The sequence below is a fragment of the Zingiber officinale genome, chromosome 1B (genome assembly GCF_018446385.1).
Source record: "Zingiber officinale cultivar Zhangliang chromosome 1B, Zo_v1.1, whole genome shotgun sequence".
Taxonomy (NCBI): Eukaryota; Viridiplantae; Streptophyta; class Magnoliopsida; order Zingiberales; family Zingiberaceae; genus Zingiber; species Zingiber officinale.
The window spans coordinates 155374744-155393401 of NC_055986.1; the positions used below are offsets into that span (position 1 = coordinate 155374744).

Consider the following 18658-nt stretch of genomic DNA (forward strand, 5'->3'; position numbering starts at 1 on the left):
TTCCAACCAAAGGCTGATATATTTTTTATTTTTTTATTTTTAATTATATGTTTGGTATATCAGTCAATAAATTTATTTATCATGAAAAACTTCAAAATTATCCGTTGCTAAACAACACAGACAATGTAAATATGTTTTACCATAAGAAAATTTAAATAATTTTTACAAATTCAAAACTCCCAATAATATAAAAAATAAATCAATTTAATAAAGATGTAATCATTAAATCATGATTCATTTCAAGATATTAACTTCATCAAAAATGACACAAGACATTCTCTACCCATACATGAACATGTACATCTATATAATTTCATTTAATTTATAGATCCTAATACAAAAGGTATATAAAGAAAGATCTATCATTGAAGATAATTTTTTTATCTTCAAAAGTATTTTCATTACTCATAGCATGCTGATATTCAAGAATGAGAATAAAACACCAACTTATTCAAAATATTCTTGCATCTTTCTGCTAGACACCCCAAAAAAATTCTTGCTTTATCCGGATATTTAGTGAGAAAAATGTAGCAATCATCAATCTAATTTTCTTCAGCTCCAATAGTAATCAACTCATTGTAGATCTCATTCTTTATATAAACTCTAGTTCTAGAATTTTGGAGAATGAAAATCTCCTCTCTAATTACCTCAACAACATTGTCAAGTGCAAACTTTAGAACCTCGAGTTCTTCATCATTTGAGACTTTTTTTTTCTTCCTTTATGAATTTGTTGAACCTAGATTCTTTTTGTCGTTATATTTTCAATATGGTGCATCCAAATCTTTACTTGAATAGCAAAAGTCTTCCAAACTTATTTCTTTTTCACAGACCAGCCGATCAATATTGATAATACTTTCAACCTGCACTCCATTTATTTTATTCATCCAAAGCTTGCCTTTTTCTTTTGTTGTTTCAGCACCTTCTCCTGTTGCTCTATCTTTAGCAAAGAGTTCTTCCAAATTATTATAGTTGCTCACAACGTTTGTCTTCCAGTTTCTCCTATAAAAATTAACAAAAGACATATCAATTTCTGATGAAAAATAAATGAAACAAAATAACAATTAAAATTCTAATTAACACCTACCTTTATAAGTTGTTCCCAAACTTCAAGTTCAACCCATCAAGTTTTTGTAAATGGATTTCAAGAAAAATCACTTAATTTTCCATTCCTAAAAAAATCATAAGACTCATTGAAATGTTCCTTGAGTGTCTTCATTCGATTCTTCAAATAGTCTTTAGTGAATTCCTTTGAAGATTTTCTTTCAATTTGATGATAATGTTATTATATGCATTAGTTGTAAATGTCTCATCCACTCGAAATCCTTGGTAGTGCTGATTTAATAATGCCTCAATAAATACTTCATCCATACGGATTGTCCATTTCATGTTTTCTCTCTTAATGTTGAGAATTTCTTTTAATCTTTCTAACTATAACAAATAGTAATCCAAATAGAAAATGTCACATAATAGAGTTACAATCAATATATATTAATCAATAATAATTCATAAGTTAACTTACAAAATCAAAAATTTGCAGCATTAGCTACAAAAAAAACATGCTAAACAAAATGAAGTCCACATCATATCTGACAATTTAGCATGTAAAATTAAAAATCACAAGGTTACAATACATAACGCTTTGTATCTTACATGGATGTTTGAATGTCAATCTATTATGCTAGAGTGGCTTTTACCCTTAGTTCCGAATGACATTATCATAGGTTAAAATATGACTTGGGACTCCTTACTACACGTATTATTTTAGTCTAGTTCCAATCTTTATTAATTTGATATGTCACGTGACATGAAAAAGGCAGATACCAAATTTTGGCGCCATTGTCGGGGAAGAAATAACTAGTAGTGTGTGTTAATTTTAGATTGAACATTGATTGATTTATTTTGTTAGCATCTTGATTGATTTGATTGCTTATTTCTTTTTGTATTTTCATATTGGTTTGTTCTTGAATTATTAAGTGATTTAACTGTTCATGTTATCATGTGTTTGAAACTTTATGCTCTTGAATCTTCTAACATTGATTTTTAATGTTGTAGTGAAGAACAGGAGATTTCTTTAGCATGGATCCATATTTTCAGAATTTTGGAGGTGGAATGGAAAATCAACATTTTCAGCCTGAGTATCAATAGTACCCATACATGGATCAACAAAATAGGTATGAATCATTTCAAAATGGTTTTAATTCTAATTGGGTGGATCATTCATGTTTCAGGTATGAAAATGCACAAGGACAATTTATTGAGCCATATCCATCTTACCAGAGTTCATATGGATTTCAAGAGGTTTCAACGAATTTTATGCCACAATCTTTTCAACAAAATAATCCTCAGATGGATGAGTCAACATGGAAACTCAAAGATATTATGCAACAAATGAGAGACCATCAAGAGCAGCAATTCTCAAGGATACAGAATATACAGAATCAGTTGGATCAAATTGGATCATCCATTCAGCAGTTACAAACACAAACCGCAAGTGAGGAGTTGGATTGTGGAGCTCTTGTCAGGCCTGACACTGCATCAACTTCTTCACTAGATTCTTTAAGTACTTTTTATTGTTGTGATGATGTAGTTGAATATAATTTTGATTCTACTAATGATGTTGCTCTAGATGTTGTGAATGATGCAGGAATTGAAAATTTAATTGTAGAAGATGATTTAAGTGTAGGGGAATGCTTACTGGAAGCATTACCTCAAGAACACCAAGAATTGAAGATGTAAGTGTAGGGACTTGTGCTGTGGAGCCAAGCACCCAAGAATCACTACATGAGGATGAACATTCACCAGAACCAGAGCTTGAGCATTTACATGATGAAGAGGAGGTAACAATCACCACTCCAGGTACCGTTCAAAACGACAAGGTGAGTATTTTTTGTGATTCATCAGAAAATTTAATAGAGGTACCGTTCATTGATTTTATTAGATGTGATTCATTTATTGATATATTTTATACCCACACTAATGTTCTCCTATCTTTTTCTTATCCCACATGCGTGTGGAAGGAGTTTCCTTTTATTGATGTTGTAGGAGAATACAAGCTTCCGGAGTGGATGCTTGAACTGAACCACCTCCATCCTCCAGAAAAAACTTTGAAAGAAAAAATGAAGAATAAAAAGAATTTTAGTAGAACCAGAATTACACCTCTACCGGTGTGGATTCTTTTGCTAAATCTTCTTTGACCACCGGAATGAAAGGGGAGTTGGTTCTAATTTAGTTTTCTTTTGCATTTTAATTCATGCTTTGTTAATAAATTCTTTTTATGCATTTCTTTAGTTTCATACTTTGCATTTTGCATTTTGTTTCTACATTTGCTTTCATACTTTGTATTTTGTTAGTACATAGCCTTTTCATTTTGAATAAATTCTTCATGGGAATTTTCTAAGTAATATTTTTAAGATGATAAAAGTTTATTAAATTTGATCATCAATTTTAGGTCATGTGGCATGATTGGATGCTTTTCTTGCATGATATTGGTTAGTGTGATAGTGGATTCCTATTTGATCAATTGAGCTTGATTGTAATAAAAATACCTAGAGAGGACCATTTTAAACCTAAACACTATTTTATCTTTGTGTGACATACACTCATAGCAATTGAAACTTTAGAACTTGCTTAGTTTCTTTTCAAAGTCACAATAGCATTTGTGTGCATGGAAATTGAGGATTTTGTCAATTTTGTTCCCCTTCATACTTTTCAATTCCTTTCCTCACAATTTTCTTTATACATTCTCATCTAGCATTTTAATTTTTGATAATCTTTGCTGGTCATTCTTTTATTGAGTATTTTGGTTGAATACTTGATGAGTTAGATTTTGCAAGATAACAAAGAATTAAGTGTGGGAGAGGGGTATAATGATTTTGAATGTTTGGATTCATTTGTTAATGTTTGGGATTCAAATTCAAGCTAATGATGGAATTTTGGAAAGATGCAATGGAGTTAAATGCTAAAGGTTTTAAGGTTGGAATTTCTACTGTTCTGGAAAAAGAAATGTTGAAAATGTTGTTAAGAATGAATGACTCTAAATGTTCTGTGCTAAATGTATCCATAACTTGAGTTTTATCATGTCAAGAGTAAGCTCTACTTGCTTAGAATTTTAAGACTTGATACTATGTTGACACATTCAAGACCTTAGGAGACATATGTTGAAGGAACTGAAATCTGACTATTCTGATGGTGTGCCTATCCATGAGCTGTGCTATAGCTTTTAGGGAATTTGTTTATCATTAATCCTTAAAAAAATCTGGAACAGAACTGCATTTTAAGTGCAGATTTTAAGGTGCAAGAATACAAGTTCTGAAATTTCAGGAATTGATCAGTGGGCATTTTAAGTGCAGATTTTGTTCTTTCATTGATCATTTGGTATTACAGGGATTTAATGGAAACTGAAGCAACTGATTTTCTGGAATTGTTCAAGTGCACTGCACTGTTTAGTGCCAAGATTATTTGTTGATTTTGAAGAGTAGGAATTGAGGGCTTGAAGAATGAGTTCAGACCATGAAATCCTGCAAATATGGATTTCTGGAATTGCACTAAACATTCTCTTTGATGTTATGAAGCTGAAATATGATGGAAATCAAGCTATTATCTGATGAAATGATTGCACAGTCATATAGAAGTAATTTGTTAAAGCTTGAAATAAGGGAGCAGTAGCATCAGAATTAGCAATTAAGTGTGCCAATCTGGAAATTCAGACTCCTGTGCAGTTCTGTAAACGCCTGAGAGCTGCCAATTGCTACTTTGCAGGAATGGAAAGCTAAAAGAAAGTAAAAGGAACCGCCAAGGAATTGGACAATTATCACTGGTCTTATTCATTTAGAATGTTCTTTCCTATAAACTCTTGAAGGAAATTCCAACCAGCTCGGGAAAATCAGTTTCATTTCTGAAATTGTTATGAAGGGGTTGCTGTATGGTGCAGCAGTGAAGGAATTGTGTGAAGATCTGTATTCCACATTCTGTATGCAATACCTACTGAACATTTGAGTGTCAATTGGAACCTTAATTGAAGCTTTCTGGAGCTAAATCTGCAAAGTTCAGATGTCTTTATTGAAAAGTTGGACTAGTGCATGTGATTCAAAACCTGTCAAAGCCAGAAATACTATTTCTGAAACTTAAATCCAGGGATCTAACAAATGCTACTACTGAAAAAAAAAACAGAGAATTTGTTGCTGGAATAGTACAGAATGTGCAGAATTAAAATGTATGCTATGAAGAGATTGCTGAAGATCATAGATCCAAACATTTATATTTGCAGCTTCATTTCTAAAGTTGTTTGGACTGATATCTGAATTTGACCTATGCATTCATGAATTGCGGAGATTACTCCATTCTAGAGTCTTGGAAGATAGGGGATTGATACCAAACAGAAACACACAACTGGAAAATGGAACCTGAAACAATTCTGCAGCTTGGGTTCTATCCAGAACTGTAATGCTGAAAAATTGCATTAAAGATAACAACTTGGACTAACTGTGGAGTATTAAGTCGCTTGAAGGTTTTTAAGTTCAAGAGAATCTAAATTCTGAGACTAAATCTATAAGAGCTGATCTCTGAAATCTGTTACAGAAATCAAAGTGATGAATTTGGCTTCCTCTGGAAATGAAATAGTAAGAAGAAATTGTTTGAAATGTTCAAGAGAAGGAAAGGAGCTGGTGTCTTAAACTGTAAGTTGACCAATGGAGCTCCTTAGTGTTCTGTGGTATCTTGTTATGCTGAGTATTCTAATCAGTATGCTCAATTTTAGATGTTGATTGTAATTAGTTATTGTTTAATGTTGCATCTATTTAATTGGATTATATAACTATGTCTTTTGCAATTCTAAGGGAATGAAGAGTGGTCAGGCAGTGTAAGGAAAAGAGGTTGACATGAAACTGCAAAATGGAAAATCTGTAGGAATGAATTCGAAGATGAAGGATGCTGATTTTTGAAAGGTTTCATGTTATTGATGTTTGAAAAATCAACTTGGTTGAGATTTCTTACTTTGTTAATCAAGGGATATGTATAATCTGGACTTTACTGATTTCTGAAATTTATTCTGTGGAGTTTTAAAAAAGAAATGCAGTAGTTTTAAAAAAGAAGGGAATGGTTTCATTACTGATGTTTCAACATGTTGCGTGCCAAGTTTTCATTGAAATTCTCTGGTCATTGAAGAATTAAATGCAGCAGCATATGTGAATGAATTAAAAGTATTTCTCAAACTGTCTTACCACAACAAATGCAGTAATCAGTAAAAAAAAAGAGTTGGTCTGAGTTATGATTCTGAAAATGAAGTCTGCTAGAGATTGTTATTCAGATTCTGAAATTTAAGTGCTAGAAATCAGAAGTTATTAAGTTGAATTCTTGGTGGTTACAAATTGCATTGTTGAACGAAATTCCTTCTCATAGATTCTGATTTCTAAACTGACATTGATTCAATTCAGAAATTGATACTCTTGATGTGAAGTGCTCTGGAATCTAAAATCTGAAGAGTTGATGAGTTGTGATTTATAGATTTTCTTGTAAAGCCTGAATTTGGAACATTCACACACTTGTGGTGAACGAGTTGTTGCTGGATTGAAAAGCAAGAAAGTATTTCTGATACTTGGATACTTGTTTAGTTAGCATTATGCTATTTATAGCAGCAATGCCAACTGATGATGCTGACTTCATCAGCTTAATTCTTACAGAGCTGAATGATACCCTGTGCCATACTTAATTCTTCATGATTCAAGCAAATTCCTTAAATGAAGATTGCCAATTTTCTGATACTGCAATTCTATTTTGCATTATAGTTATTATCAAAATTGTTCAAGACTAGCAACTACCTTGAAGCTAACTTTTGAAATTGAGTCCTTGAACTGATTTTCTGAACCCTTTTGTTGAGTTGTTAAAATGCATACAGGAGTTCCACTAGAGATGGCCTCAGAATTGATCAGTTTTTACTTCAGAATTTGAGTTCAAACAGGGAGAATGCTTGCTGTTAAGAAAGGAACAAATGGTTATCTTGCATAATTAGGCCTTACAAATTCTGTTACAAATTTCTGAAAAGATACAAAGTGTGAAAAATTCTTGAGGGCTTGAGGAAGCTGTACAGTGAGTTGTGTAAAGAAATTTAATCAGTTATTGGGTTTTTCAAACTGAACATCCATCAAAGATATCAGTTCTTAGTGTCAAAAATTCTTTTGAAGGAGTTTGTAATTTCATTCAGCTAATTTCAAAAGTATTTTCAAGGAATTTAATAAGTAAAATCTTTCAAATATATATATATGGGCTTAAAATATTTTTACAACACCAAGGTCTAGAAGAATGAATGCTTTAATTTTTTTTCAGAATATTTTCAAAAATATTTGACAAGGAATAAGAGTTTTCATAAAAATAAATTTAAAAAAGATTTGCAAAGAGTTTTTCAAAGTATGAAAAAGTTTTAAAGGAAGTTTCAAAGTATGATTTTTTTAAAAATATTTAAAAAAAAAGAGTTTGAAGAATATGATTTTGAAAAGATAATGCTTAAAAGAATATTTGAAATCAAAATTTTTCAAAACTCTTTTTGAAGATAAAAGTGATTTTCAAAAATATTTCATTTTGAAAAATATGTCTTTCAATATAATCTTTCCCCCTTAACTAGACACTCTTTTTAGATATCCTTCTTAATCACAAGAAAGGCATTCCTATATGTGTCTAAGGGTCATGATTAACTTAAAGATCTAAAGATTTAAGTGAGAAACAACAATAATTTATATAGTTAATACACCCAACCAATAATCAATCAAAGTTGAAAAATATTTTTAAGAAAATAGATTTATAGGTTTTCAAAATTATTTTCAAAAAAATTATTTTAAATTTACAACTCAATACACACGATAAAGAGAGGAGAATGTTTATCTATGTGTCACCGGTCTTCTTGCTTGCAATTCTTGCTCCGGAGGTGGACAAATCGGGCAAATCAGCAAAGATGGAGGTTTTAGGGTTCTCCCAAGAGGGAAGAACCGTTCCCCAAGGAAAGGAGCGGAGCCTCAATCCTATATTGGAACATAAGATGTGTGAAAAAGGGAAGAAACCCCCTTTTATAGGAGGGAGCATGACCCCTGCCTGACCCGTGTCATGGTCGTGCCTCCTTGGCACCGCTAGGGCATGTGCCTCCCCTGGATGGGGAGGCATGGTCGTGCTTAGGGCATGACCAACCTTTGGTTGAGCTCTAGAAGGGGCCACGACCGTGTGGTTTCACAAGGTCACCCCCTAACTGACTTCTAGTAGTAGGCACAACTGGAGCCTACTTCATCTCTGGTGGGGGGCATAGCCATGCCCTAAGGGCATGGCTTGCTCTTGTTTTTGCTTGGGAGAAGGTACACGACCATGCCTCTTGGCACGACCCCTTTTGTTGATCTTTCAAAGTTGCTTCAATGTGCCTTTCCACTCTATTATACTCTAAATTGCATCCAGTCAATCAAAACAAGTCAAGAGCAGATTCCCGAATAAAAGGAATGGAAGTAAGACATTATAAAGAAATATGATGCAATAAATATAGATTGTACTCATGAAATGTAAATAAATGTGCGTCAAACAATGCCTAGAAACATATATAACCTATGCAAAAAATCTGGATTTGAAACTGTTTTTCTAAGGTTGTTCAGTCCAGTGATCAGCTCTTTGATCTTTGTGTACAGTTGAGCCACCTTCTCTCCCTTTTTCATCCAAAGGTTTGTCAGTTGATTTCAGAGGATGTTCCATCTTACTAGCTTTGTCTCTGATGTTCCTTCATGAAGTTCTAGAAATTTCTCCTAGAGTTCTTTGATAGAGTTGTGGACACTGATCCGATTGACTTTTTAGGGTAGTAGTACACTCAGCAGATGGAACTGTATTTTTTCATTGTCCATAAAGTCAATCTGCTGCTTTTTATTCCATTGATACTCTTCCTTCTCTTCTCCGTTCTCATCCCTAGGTGCTTCAAAATCATATTTAATTATTAGCAATATATCAAAATCTAATTTGAAAAATACCTCTATACGACCCTTCCAAAGTGTGAACTCCCCATCGAACTTAGGTGGGTCGATGCTAGATCTGACCATCTTCTTATTACTTTAGCTCATGGTTAGTCCTTTTAAAGTGGTTGAGTTCTGATATCAATTGTTGGTGCAGTGGAAGTGGTTTATAGAGCTAGAAGGGGAGGGGGGCGAATAGCGATCTGCAAATTTAAAATAATTTTTCTCTTGCTGAAGAACTAGTAAAGACATACACTCAATAACAAAATGAAAATAACATGTAAAAGAAAGAGGCCAAGTGTTTACTTAGTTTACAAGTAGGAAGTCGCTAGTTCAAGACTAAGAAACACACTATCAAGATCTCATTCTTCAAACACAATCTAGAGATGAAGAAGTCTCTTATAACAGTTGAGCATAGTACGAATTTGAAAACATAAAAGAAAGAGTTAAACAGGAGTGTTGTATTGAACTTCGAGCATCAACCCTCTTTTTATAGCCTTCGTCTTCGATTTGACGATTTGTTAACGTGGCAGCTATCCAAGGGTCTAAATTCGACAATTTCGATCCACTCTAGCAATGGTTAGCTCAACATCTCTGGATGACTTTTCCGATCTATGTGCCTAGAAGCAATCTGGGCGCTTGGAGTCCGTTGATGTGGTTGTCGTCCTCATCCGCTTTATCAACATATCTTGCTAACATGGGCACCCAATCCAGGTGCCTATAAGGGATCCATCGCTTGGAATTCAGGCGCCTAGAATGGTCAACTTTCAGGTTGACCATTCTTTAACCTCCGTTCGCCTCGGTGATGGTTCGGTCGTCTAGAGTTGAGTTCACCTGAATCCAACTCTGACCTTCTCCTTGAGCAAACTTCCTCCCCAGCTTCTCATCCCTCAGATGCTCTGCGTTCATCATTCTCGCTCTATCGGTGTACTCTTCCCAGTTCTTCGTCTTTTGGATGCACCAAACCCGTTAACTCGCTTCCCGTGCCATCCTTCTCGCTCACTACATCTTTCGCTTAACTTTTTGTGTTCCTAAGTTCATGCACACTTAGACACAAGGTATCAAATCTACAGAATCTAACTTCACTCGGTTGATCATATCAAAATTACCCTAGGGTGCTTACAATTTGTTGCTACAATAACGACATAATTAATTTCCTTTGCTACATTAGTGATGAAATTAAATTTTCATCGCTAATTTAGCAATGGGAGTTTATTTACGTTGCTAATATAGCAATGGGAGACGGATTTATAATTCTATCACTAAATCAGTGACCAAATATTATTTCAATCACTAATTAATAATGAAATTAAAATTCTATCGCTAATTAGCAATCAAAATAATATTCGGTCACTAATTTAGCGACATGATTAAATAATTTTGTCACTAATTAGCGGCTGAAATAATATTTGATCACTAAGTTAGCGATAAAATTTGTAGTTGTATGAGGTTTCCTTGTAGTGTAAGCAAACAACCAGGGTGAAGCAAATTTAATAAAATAAAAGGAGAAAAAAAATAAAATTAAATCAAAAACTTTCTTATTTTATCTCCTTAATTTATTTATACTAACTATTGAGTTTGTAAGTTGCATATGTAATATAATATATAAATACATATAAATTAGTTCTCCAAATCTATAAATTAGACTTGGTAAGGATATGTCACACCCATAAAAAATTAACTTAACTTTTATATTAGATATTAAATTGATAAGAGCATATACTATACTTGATCTTAGTTAAAAGATTGAGAAAATTATACTTTTTAACGTTGTTAGCCTAATATATTTATAGAAGTTTCTCCGCTCACCGGTAGCACCGATGGCTGTCATCGTCGACGGTTGTCGTCACTCGCCGATAGCGCTAACGATCACTGACGACTGTCGCCACCGCCCGCCACCCACCACCGTCGATCGTCACTACTCTGATGGCCTTTGTCATCACCGTTGACCGTAACCGACAGAGATTATAAGTTATTTTTATCATTTTATAATAATATAAATTACATAGCTATATATATATATAAAATAAAATATAATAACCCTTTAATCAAATGATATGGTATAACTCTGTTACTAATAATAGAATATTAATTATATCATATTATATTATAAATTTATTACATTATAAATTTAATTCCATTACACCTAACAAAAATGGCCTAATAAAATAAAAAAAAATCTGTTTAAAAATGTAAGAGCATTTACAACGTTGAGCGTTAATGGCAATATATTATTATTATTATATATATAATTTTTTTCAATCTGTTCAACTACAGTACAGTTAGGTAAATATTAACAGCGAAATGGATGGGGTAGAACACATATTTTGAGAATGAAGTAAATATTTGGATAGAATACACCTTTTAAAAAATTTAGAAAACTGAGTGAAATACAGCTAAGATATTCTTTAATATAAAATATTCTGATCAGCAACAGCCAGAAATGATAAATCCGACTCCCTCCGGCCATTACCTGTCAAAACCTGAAACTAACCGTCACGGTCGTAGCAAACAGTGGACATGGTGATCCCAATCTCACAGTGGATCGACAACATCCCACGTGGGATCGCAAGCAAGCTCAATTTCGACGGTGACTCCATGGCCCCATTCGTCACCGACTACGGCGGCATCAACCGCGCTGCGCCTCCGACGGCTATTTTCTGCCCCTCGTCGGCAGAGGACATCGCGGCGCTCCTCCGCTTTGCGTACGACTCTGACTCGCCGTTCCCCGTAGCTGCCTGGGGCAACGGAGGCTCCACCCGTGGGCAGGCCTTCGCGCCCGGCGGCGTGGTCATCAACATGGCGGCGCTCCGCGTCGGAGGGCGGAGGATCAGTGTGTCGGTGGATGGGATGTACGTCGACGTCGGGGGCGAGCAGCTGTGGATCAGCGTGCTGGAGGAGACATTGCGGCACGGGCTGTCGCTGCGATCATGTGTGGACTACTTATACTTGACGGTCGGAGGCACGCTTTCGAATGGCGGTATTGGCGGCATGGTTTTCCGGCACGGCCCGCATGTTTGTAGCGTCCTCGAGTTGGACGTCATAACCGGAAAAGGAGAGATGATAACTTGCTCCCCGGAGTTGAACTCGGACTTATTCTACGGAGTCCTCGGCGGCCTCGGCCAGTTGGGCGTCATCACCCGAGCCCGGATCGGTCTCCGCTCAGCGCCGGCGAGGGTTCGGTGGCTGAGGCTATTCTACACCGACTTCCATAGCTTCACAAGGGACCAAGAGTTCCTGATCTCGTTGTCACACCCCGACGGTTTCGACTACATCGAGGGGCAGGCCCTCCTGAATCACCAGAAAGTCGACGACCCGACCTTCTACTCGAACGAAGACACCGAGAGAATCAATCGGCTCGCTGCCGAGTTTGACAGAATGTACTTCTTGGAAGGGGCCGTGTTCTTCGACTCGGCCTCTGAGGCAGATCAGGTTATAATTAATCATATAGCTAGCTAGTTCTCGCTAAACAGTAAGAAACCATAATTAATTAGCAGTACCTGACGGATTAATTGTACGTATTACTGATCGCAGAAAGTTAAAGGCTTGCTGAAGCAGCTAAGCTTCAACCCTGGCTTTGCCATCAGCAAAGATGTGAACCATCTGGACTTCCTGAATAGAGTCCACATCGAGATGACACATAGACAAAGCTCCATGACTGGCGACGACTCTTGTACTACATGTTTCCATCCATGGATCCATATCTTGGTGCCCATGTCGAGAATCCGAGACATCCACGATGGGGTCTTGAAAGGGATCCTTCAAAATACTATCCCCAAGGGCGTTATATTATTCTACCCCATGAACAAGAACAGGTATATATAATCTATATACCCCATTTAAAGTAAAGTTGCACACAAAGTACTTAGCTAATTCTAGCATGCATATATGTACACACACAGGTGGAACGATATCATGACTGGTGTAGCTCCTGATGAGGAGGTCTTTTACACTGTGGAGTCTCTTTGGACTGCCAGTACCGAGGAGGAGTGGAAGAGCTTTGATGCCCGTAACAATGAAATATTAGAGTTCTGCGATCGACAAGGGATCAAATTCAAGAAGTATTGGCCTCATTATACTACGCAAGCCGATTGGGAGAGACACTTCGGACTAACTAAGTGGAAAAAGTTTGTCCAGTTGAAGCAGAGATATGACCCAAAGGCAGTGTTGTCGCCGGGGCAACAGATATTCAAAGTAATTGAACATCAAGCTACGCACGTAAGCAGGCATGCGTAGACAAGACCTTCACTGCAACAATAAAACTAAAACCCAACGGATTTTATCCGTTATCTTTGCCTTTCTAAAATCATTATAACTGATACTATTATTGAAGACCTCCCTTCATGATAACGGTTTTTAAATTATTATCTTTTAATATTAATAATAATAATTTTATAATGTTTAAAAATCGTTGTATCAGTATTAGCCCTAATATTAATTATGAGATGATTATAAAAGACTCCTAATTTGTATCATATTTTATTATTAATAAAAGACGAAGTTGATTATTATATTTATTTCAATTCAGTGTCGAATGAATAAGTATAATAATAGCCTAAAGTAGGAGATTCTAATTAAGGGTGTAAATGAACCAAGCTGTTCGTAAGCTATTCGAAGCTCGATCAATAAAAGCTCGTTTGAGCTCGTTTAATGAGGCTCGTTAAGATAAACAAACCAAGCTCAAGCTTCGTAATATTCGGCTCGTTAGTTTATGAACACGTTCGTTAAGCTCATTAAGCAACTTTTAAATAAAAAAAATAAAGTAGGAGGTTCTAATCTACTACATATCAATTGGTTGAATATATAGTGAGATATTGTAACATACAAAAAAATAGGACTTCAGAAACAGATTTTTAAGACAGAATTAAAATTTGTTTCAGATTTAAGTCAATCAGAGACAGACTTACTACAGAATTACTAATCTGTTTCAATTTAATAAAATATAATGTTTGGAAAATAAATTGAGACGGGAATTGAAATGAATTTGAGACGGAATTACAAATAAATTTTTATAAACAAAAAAAATACAGATTACAAACAAAAATTGAAACGGTAAAATTTCTATTAAAATATTTGTTTAAAATTTAATGGAAAGTTAAGACAGAAAAAATCCGTTTTAAATTTATATAAATTAGAGATATTTTTTTTTGATAGAAATAAAATCCATTTCATATTTATGTAATTTAGAGAAGGATTTATTACATAATTTAGCATTCTATTTATGATCCTGTCCGAAAGCTAAATTAACGGACGCTGGGCACGTGACGCTCTCCAGTTGCTGACGTGGGTCTTCGACTGCTGGTGCAAACTTCCGGCAATCCTGCAAAGAAGTCGGGCCGGGAAGGGGTTCCCGGCGACGACCCTCCGACGCTCAAGTCAGGTAAGCGAACAACGAAGTGGCTCCGAAAATTGTAGAACGCGTACCTCCGGTGAAGGGTGAGGGCCTTTATATAGGGCTGTGGAGAAGTGAGTGCACACATACCGAGGTGTACACGTGTCCTTTCCCATACCATAGTGTGGGCTTGTCAGAGGAGCTTACCTGACCCCATACTGCTACAGTTTGAGCACGTCTCTGATGGGACAACGGATCCTTCTGTCGTAGGATTTTGAGTATGGCCTGAACGCAGAACATGCCCACTGTCAGAAAAAGCTGTCCCTTGTCCTTTTCCCCTTACTCCCTGCCGGGCGTCCGGCCGGCCAACCCCCCACCTTACGTCCGACCGGACATATATAATGGTCTACTTGGGAGATTCTCGGTAATGTACTTTGCGGAGACTGTTAGCAGTATGTTACCTTGTGCCTTCGGCCGAGCGTGACTTCCGCTCGGCCCTTCATTCCTGCTCAATCGAGCGTCGGAATCCCGACTCCCATCGGGGCGCCCTTTGGCCGTCAATTAAACACCGATTGGCCATCCGGTCGGTCAGCCACTCTTCTCCGGTCGGCCGATCGGTCCGACCTTCTCTCAAGCGTCCGGTCGTCCGATCGGTCCGACCTTCTCTTGAGCGTCCGGTCAGTCCATCCTTTTCCGATGGACCACCTGGACCTTTGACTTCCACGTGGCGTTGACTTCCCAGAACGGGGGTCCCCTGTTCTTACCGCCAGATCACTTGCCTCCCCTTCAAGTCTAGTCGAAGGAGGCGAAGTCCGACTGACTGGACTGCCGATCTGACTGAGTAACGGCCGCTACACTAGTCCGCTCGGCCAGGCTTGGGGATGCTCATCCGTTCGGCGGTGTCTTGCCCGTGCCTTGTATTCCCTTGGAATCCATGCTGAATCCTCTCCCTTACTGCCAAGCACGTGCACTGCGCGCAGTAAGGGGCGTTCATTAAATGTGACCCGTGTCCTGCTGACACGTGGCGATCTCGCTTTTGTCAGCGTATGGCGGTGGCGTTACCTCCGATGGGACAGCCGCCGTTTGAAATGAGCGGTTGGATGATCGCCTCGTTCTTCACGACCTGAATCGGACGGCTGAGGCCGTTCGAGGCTAACGCTATAAATCTCGCGATCTCTTCTCTCGGCCGCATTCTTGCTTCGTCGACCTTCAACTTCCCGTTGTTCTTTCTGCTCCGGCGACCTCGTGTCTCAGCTCCCCGATGACCCCGAGGCCCCTTTCGATCATCCCTTTTGTTCGTAAGCCTTCCTTTTCCTCGCTCCCTCCCTCTTCTTTTTTCTGTTAGCTGTCCCCTTCAGTCTGCCACCTTTTCTTTCTTGTTCGAACCCTTCTCTTTGTCTCGAATTCTTTACTGTGTTTCAACCATGACTAGCACTTCCCAGCCGACCGCCGACGCTCCTGGTCTTTGGTACACGACCATGGAGAGCCGGTTTGACGAGGAGGACGCGTTGCGCCTCGCTCGGACCTATGAAATCCCTGCCGACCACCACATAGTATTAGCCACCCCCCGCCGACCGGCCTCATGAACCGCCGCCCGACATTGTCCTCTTTTTTCGAGATCAATTTTTAGCCAGACTACGCTTTCCTCCACATAAGTTTTTCTTACAAGTGTGCAACTATTTTCGCATCCCGCTCGGCCAACTAGTTCCGAACTCCATTAGGCTGCTGAGCGGGGTGGTAATTCTCTTTAAACTAAACAACATCCCATTAGACCCCAAAGTGTTCCACTACTTCTACTACCCTAAGCAAGTCGAGTGGGGTACTTTTGTTTTCCAATCTATGATAGGTTTCGTCCTTTTTGATAACATGCCAAGCTCCAATAAACACTGGAAAGAGCATTTTTTCTACATGCGTTTCCCCGAACCACCAGCCTTCCGTATCAAATGGCAGACAGCGATGCCAGCACAGCCGGAGCTCGGCAAGTTTAGGGGCGATCCGACCTACCTTCATGCAGCCGACCGGCTGATCGGCCAGCGCTACCATATCGACAAGCTGCTCCTTCCAGGAGTAATGTATATATTCGGCTTGTCCCCCCTTCCAGCCGACTTGTCTTGCAGCCTGAGTAAGTTCTCTTATTGTCCCCTTTCTTTTGTTCTAACTGATTTATTCTTTGCTTCTGCAGCCGAAGTCATGCGGCGTGCCAAGGCTACCGAGCGGCTGAAATTGCGAGCCGCTGAGATCGAGGCGGCCAAGAATAGGGAGGTCGCCGAGCGGAGCTTGGCCTCAGCTGGTCCGGCCAGCGGAGAGGGTGAGGGGACTCAGAGTGTCCCCGAAGCCTTAGACGCTTCTGCCTCTCTCGGCGAGGCTGCGGGCGATATAGAGCCTACTCAAGTCGAGGTGGAGGGCCGCTCGGCTGACGAAGCACCCCTGGCAACTCGGAAACGCAGACGGCCAGAGCCAGCCACTCAACCAACTCCATCTGATGAACCGCAGTCCGAGCGGGGCGATGCAGCTCCAGTGCTATCCGGGACGGTCTCCATAGAGAGTACCCCAACGCCGCGCGGCTCTCCAAGGGATACCTCCGAGGTGCCGCCCTCCAGTCCTCCCCGAACCAGCGGCGTCTCAGGCGATTGGGCGATCATCCTTCTTCCTCCACCGTTGAGCCGTCCGGTAAGGCCACTGTGCCCCAGGGTGATCCGAGCGGCCCAAGGTTGATAAAAACTGTCCTGCGCCTTCCGTCGGAGGAATACTTGGCGGCTGCTGATCGACCAGTGGTCCTCGAGCAGCAGATCATCCTTACGGGTCCTCTTGCCAAAGCCTGGGAGGATGCTCGGCTCGGAATTGCAATGATGACTCCCGGTCAGCTAGGCGACAACAATTTACAACAGGCGACTGGGGTATGTTCTTTCCCATGTTAGTTATTTGGATTTAGTTTCTAACTTGCTCCTATCCGTTTGCAGAATTGGGTGGAGCATATTGCAATCAGCAATCGCCTAGCCGAACTAGAGGATGAGCTGAAAAAGCTCAAAGCCGCGGGAGATAGCAGACAGTCAACGGCCGCCCTGGAGAAGGCAAAAAAGTTGCTGGAAGCCGAATGGGGTAAGTCCTCCGGCTTGTCGAGCGAAGTGGCTCGACTCGAGGCTTTGGTCAAGCAGCGGGACAAGGAGATAAAGACCGCGACCACCCGGAAGCGCAAAGCCATCGACGACATGGATATGATGAAGGTGGAGAACCGGGGGCTAGAACAGCGGGTAAAGGACTTGGACGCCTTGCTGAAGACTGAACGGGAGGGCCGCTCGGCCGACCAGGTTAAAGCGGAAGGGGCTTTGAACGATCTACAGGCGGCCCTTGACGCTTCCGGAGCCACTCTTAAAGAATATCAAGCTGGGGAGCCCGGTCGGTCGGCGGAAGCGCGCAAAGCATTCGTCCGCTCGGATGAATTTGGCGAAAAGTTCAGCGACAAGCTGTCCTTAACTTTCGAAGAGGCGATCAAAGTGGCAGTCGAATATCTAAAGACCAAGGGCCACATACCAACCGAGCTGTCGATCCCCCCCCCGAAGATCTGGTGGTCATGATGGGCTCCATCCCTGATTCTCTCTTTAATTTTGATGATAGTGAATGAAGGGTTTATGAACTTTCTTTAAGTGTTTGCTGTCTTTTGTAAGCTTGCCGTTCGGGGCGACTATTATTATAAATTTTGTCTGTCCGCCGTTCGACGTAAATGAATTTTCTCTTTTGTTATTTGTTTGTTCGACCAGCATCCCATCCTTAACTTTTTGCGCCGGTCCTAATTTTCTCGCGCTAAGTGCATTTTATAAAGGAGCCGCTCGGCCCCACGCTTTCTTTATTCTTGCCTTATCAGCAGACCCGAGCAGGACCTTGCAGAAAGTTATCCGTCCGGAGGATTTATAGACTCCGGTTGCTCGCCTTTTAACGTCGAATTTTACCGTCAGCGCCTGACGATCTTCCGCTCGGAGGATTTATAGACGCTGGCTCGTCTCTTGATTTTTAACGTCGGAGCTCGACGGTCTTCCACTCGGAGGGTTTATAGACGCCGGCTCGTCTCTCGATTTTTAACGTCGGAGCTCGACGGTCTTCCGCTCGGAGGGTTTACAGACGCCGGCTCGTCTCTCGATTTTTAACGTCGGAGCTCGACGGTCTTCCGCTCGGAGGGTTTATAGACGCTGGCTCGTCTCTTGATTTTTAACGTCGGAGCTCGATGGTCTTCCGCTCGGAGGGTTTATAGACGCCAGCTCGTCTCTCGATTTTTAACGTCGGAGCTCGACGGGCTTTAAGGCCAACTTTAACCCTGCCGTTAGGCGAAACCATGCGCCATCCTTAATCGTTTTTTGCTTCC

General features: G+C 39.5%; 1 protein-coding gene across 1 annotated transcript; it reads left to right on the forward strand.

The window, feature by feature from the left end:
* The first annotated feature begins 11459 nt into the window (after positions 1 to 11459).
* On the forward strand, positions 11460 to 13205 carry LOC122043555 (cytokinin dehydrogenase 6-like). Its single transcript, XM_042604180.1, has 3 exons — positions 11460 to 12401; positions 12504 to 12784; positions 12872 to 13205. Exons 1-3 carry the CDS (start codon positions 11490 to 11492, stop codon positions 13203 to 13205), a joined length of 1527 nt encoding a protein of 508 aa, XP_042460114.1. The 5' UTR covers positions 11460 to 11489.
* The last annotated feature ends 5453 nt before the right edge of the window (positions 13206 to 18658 follow it).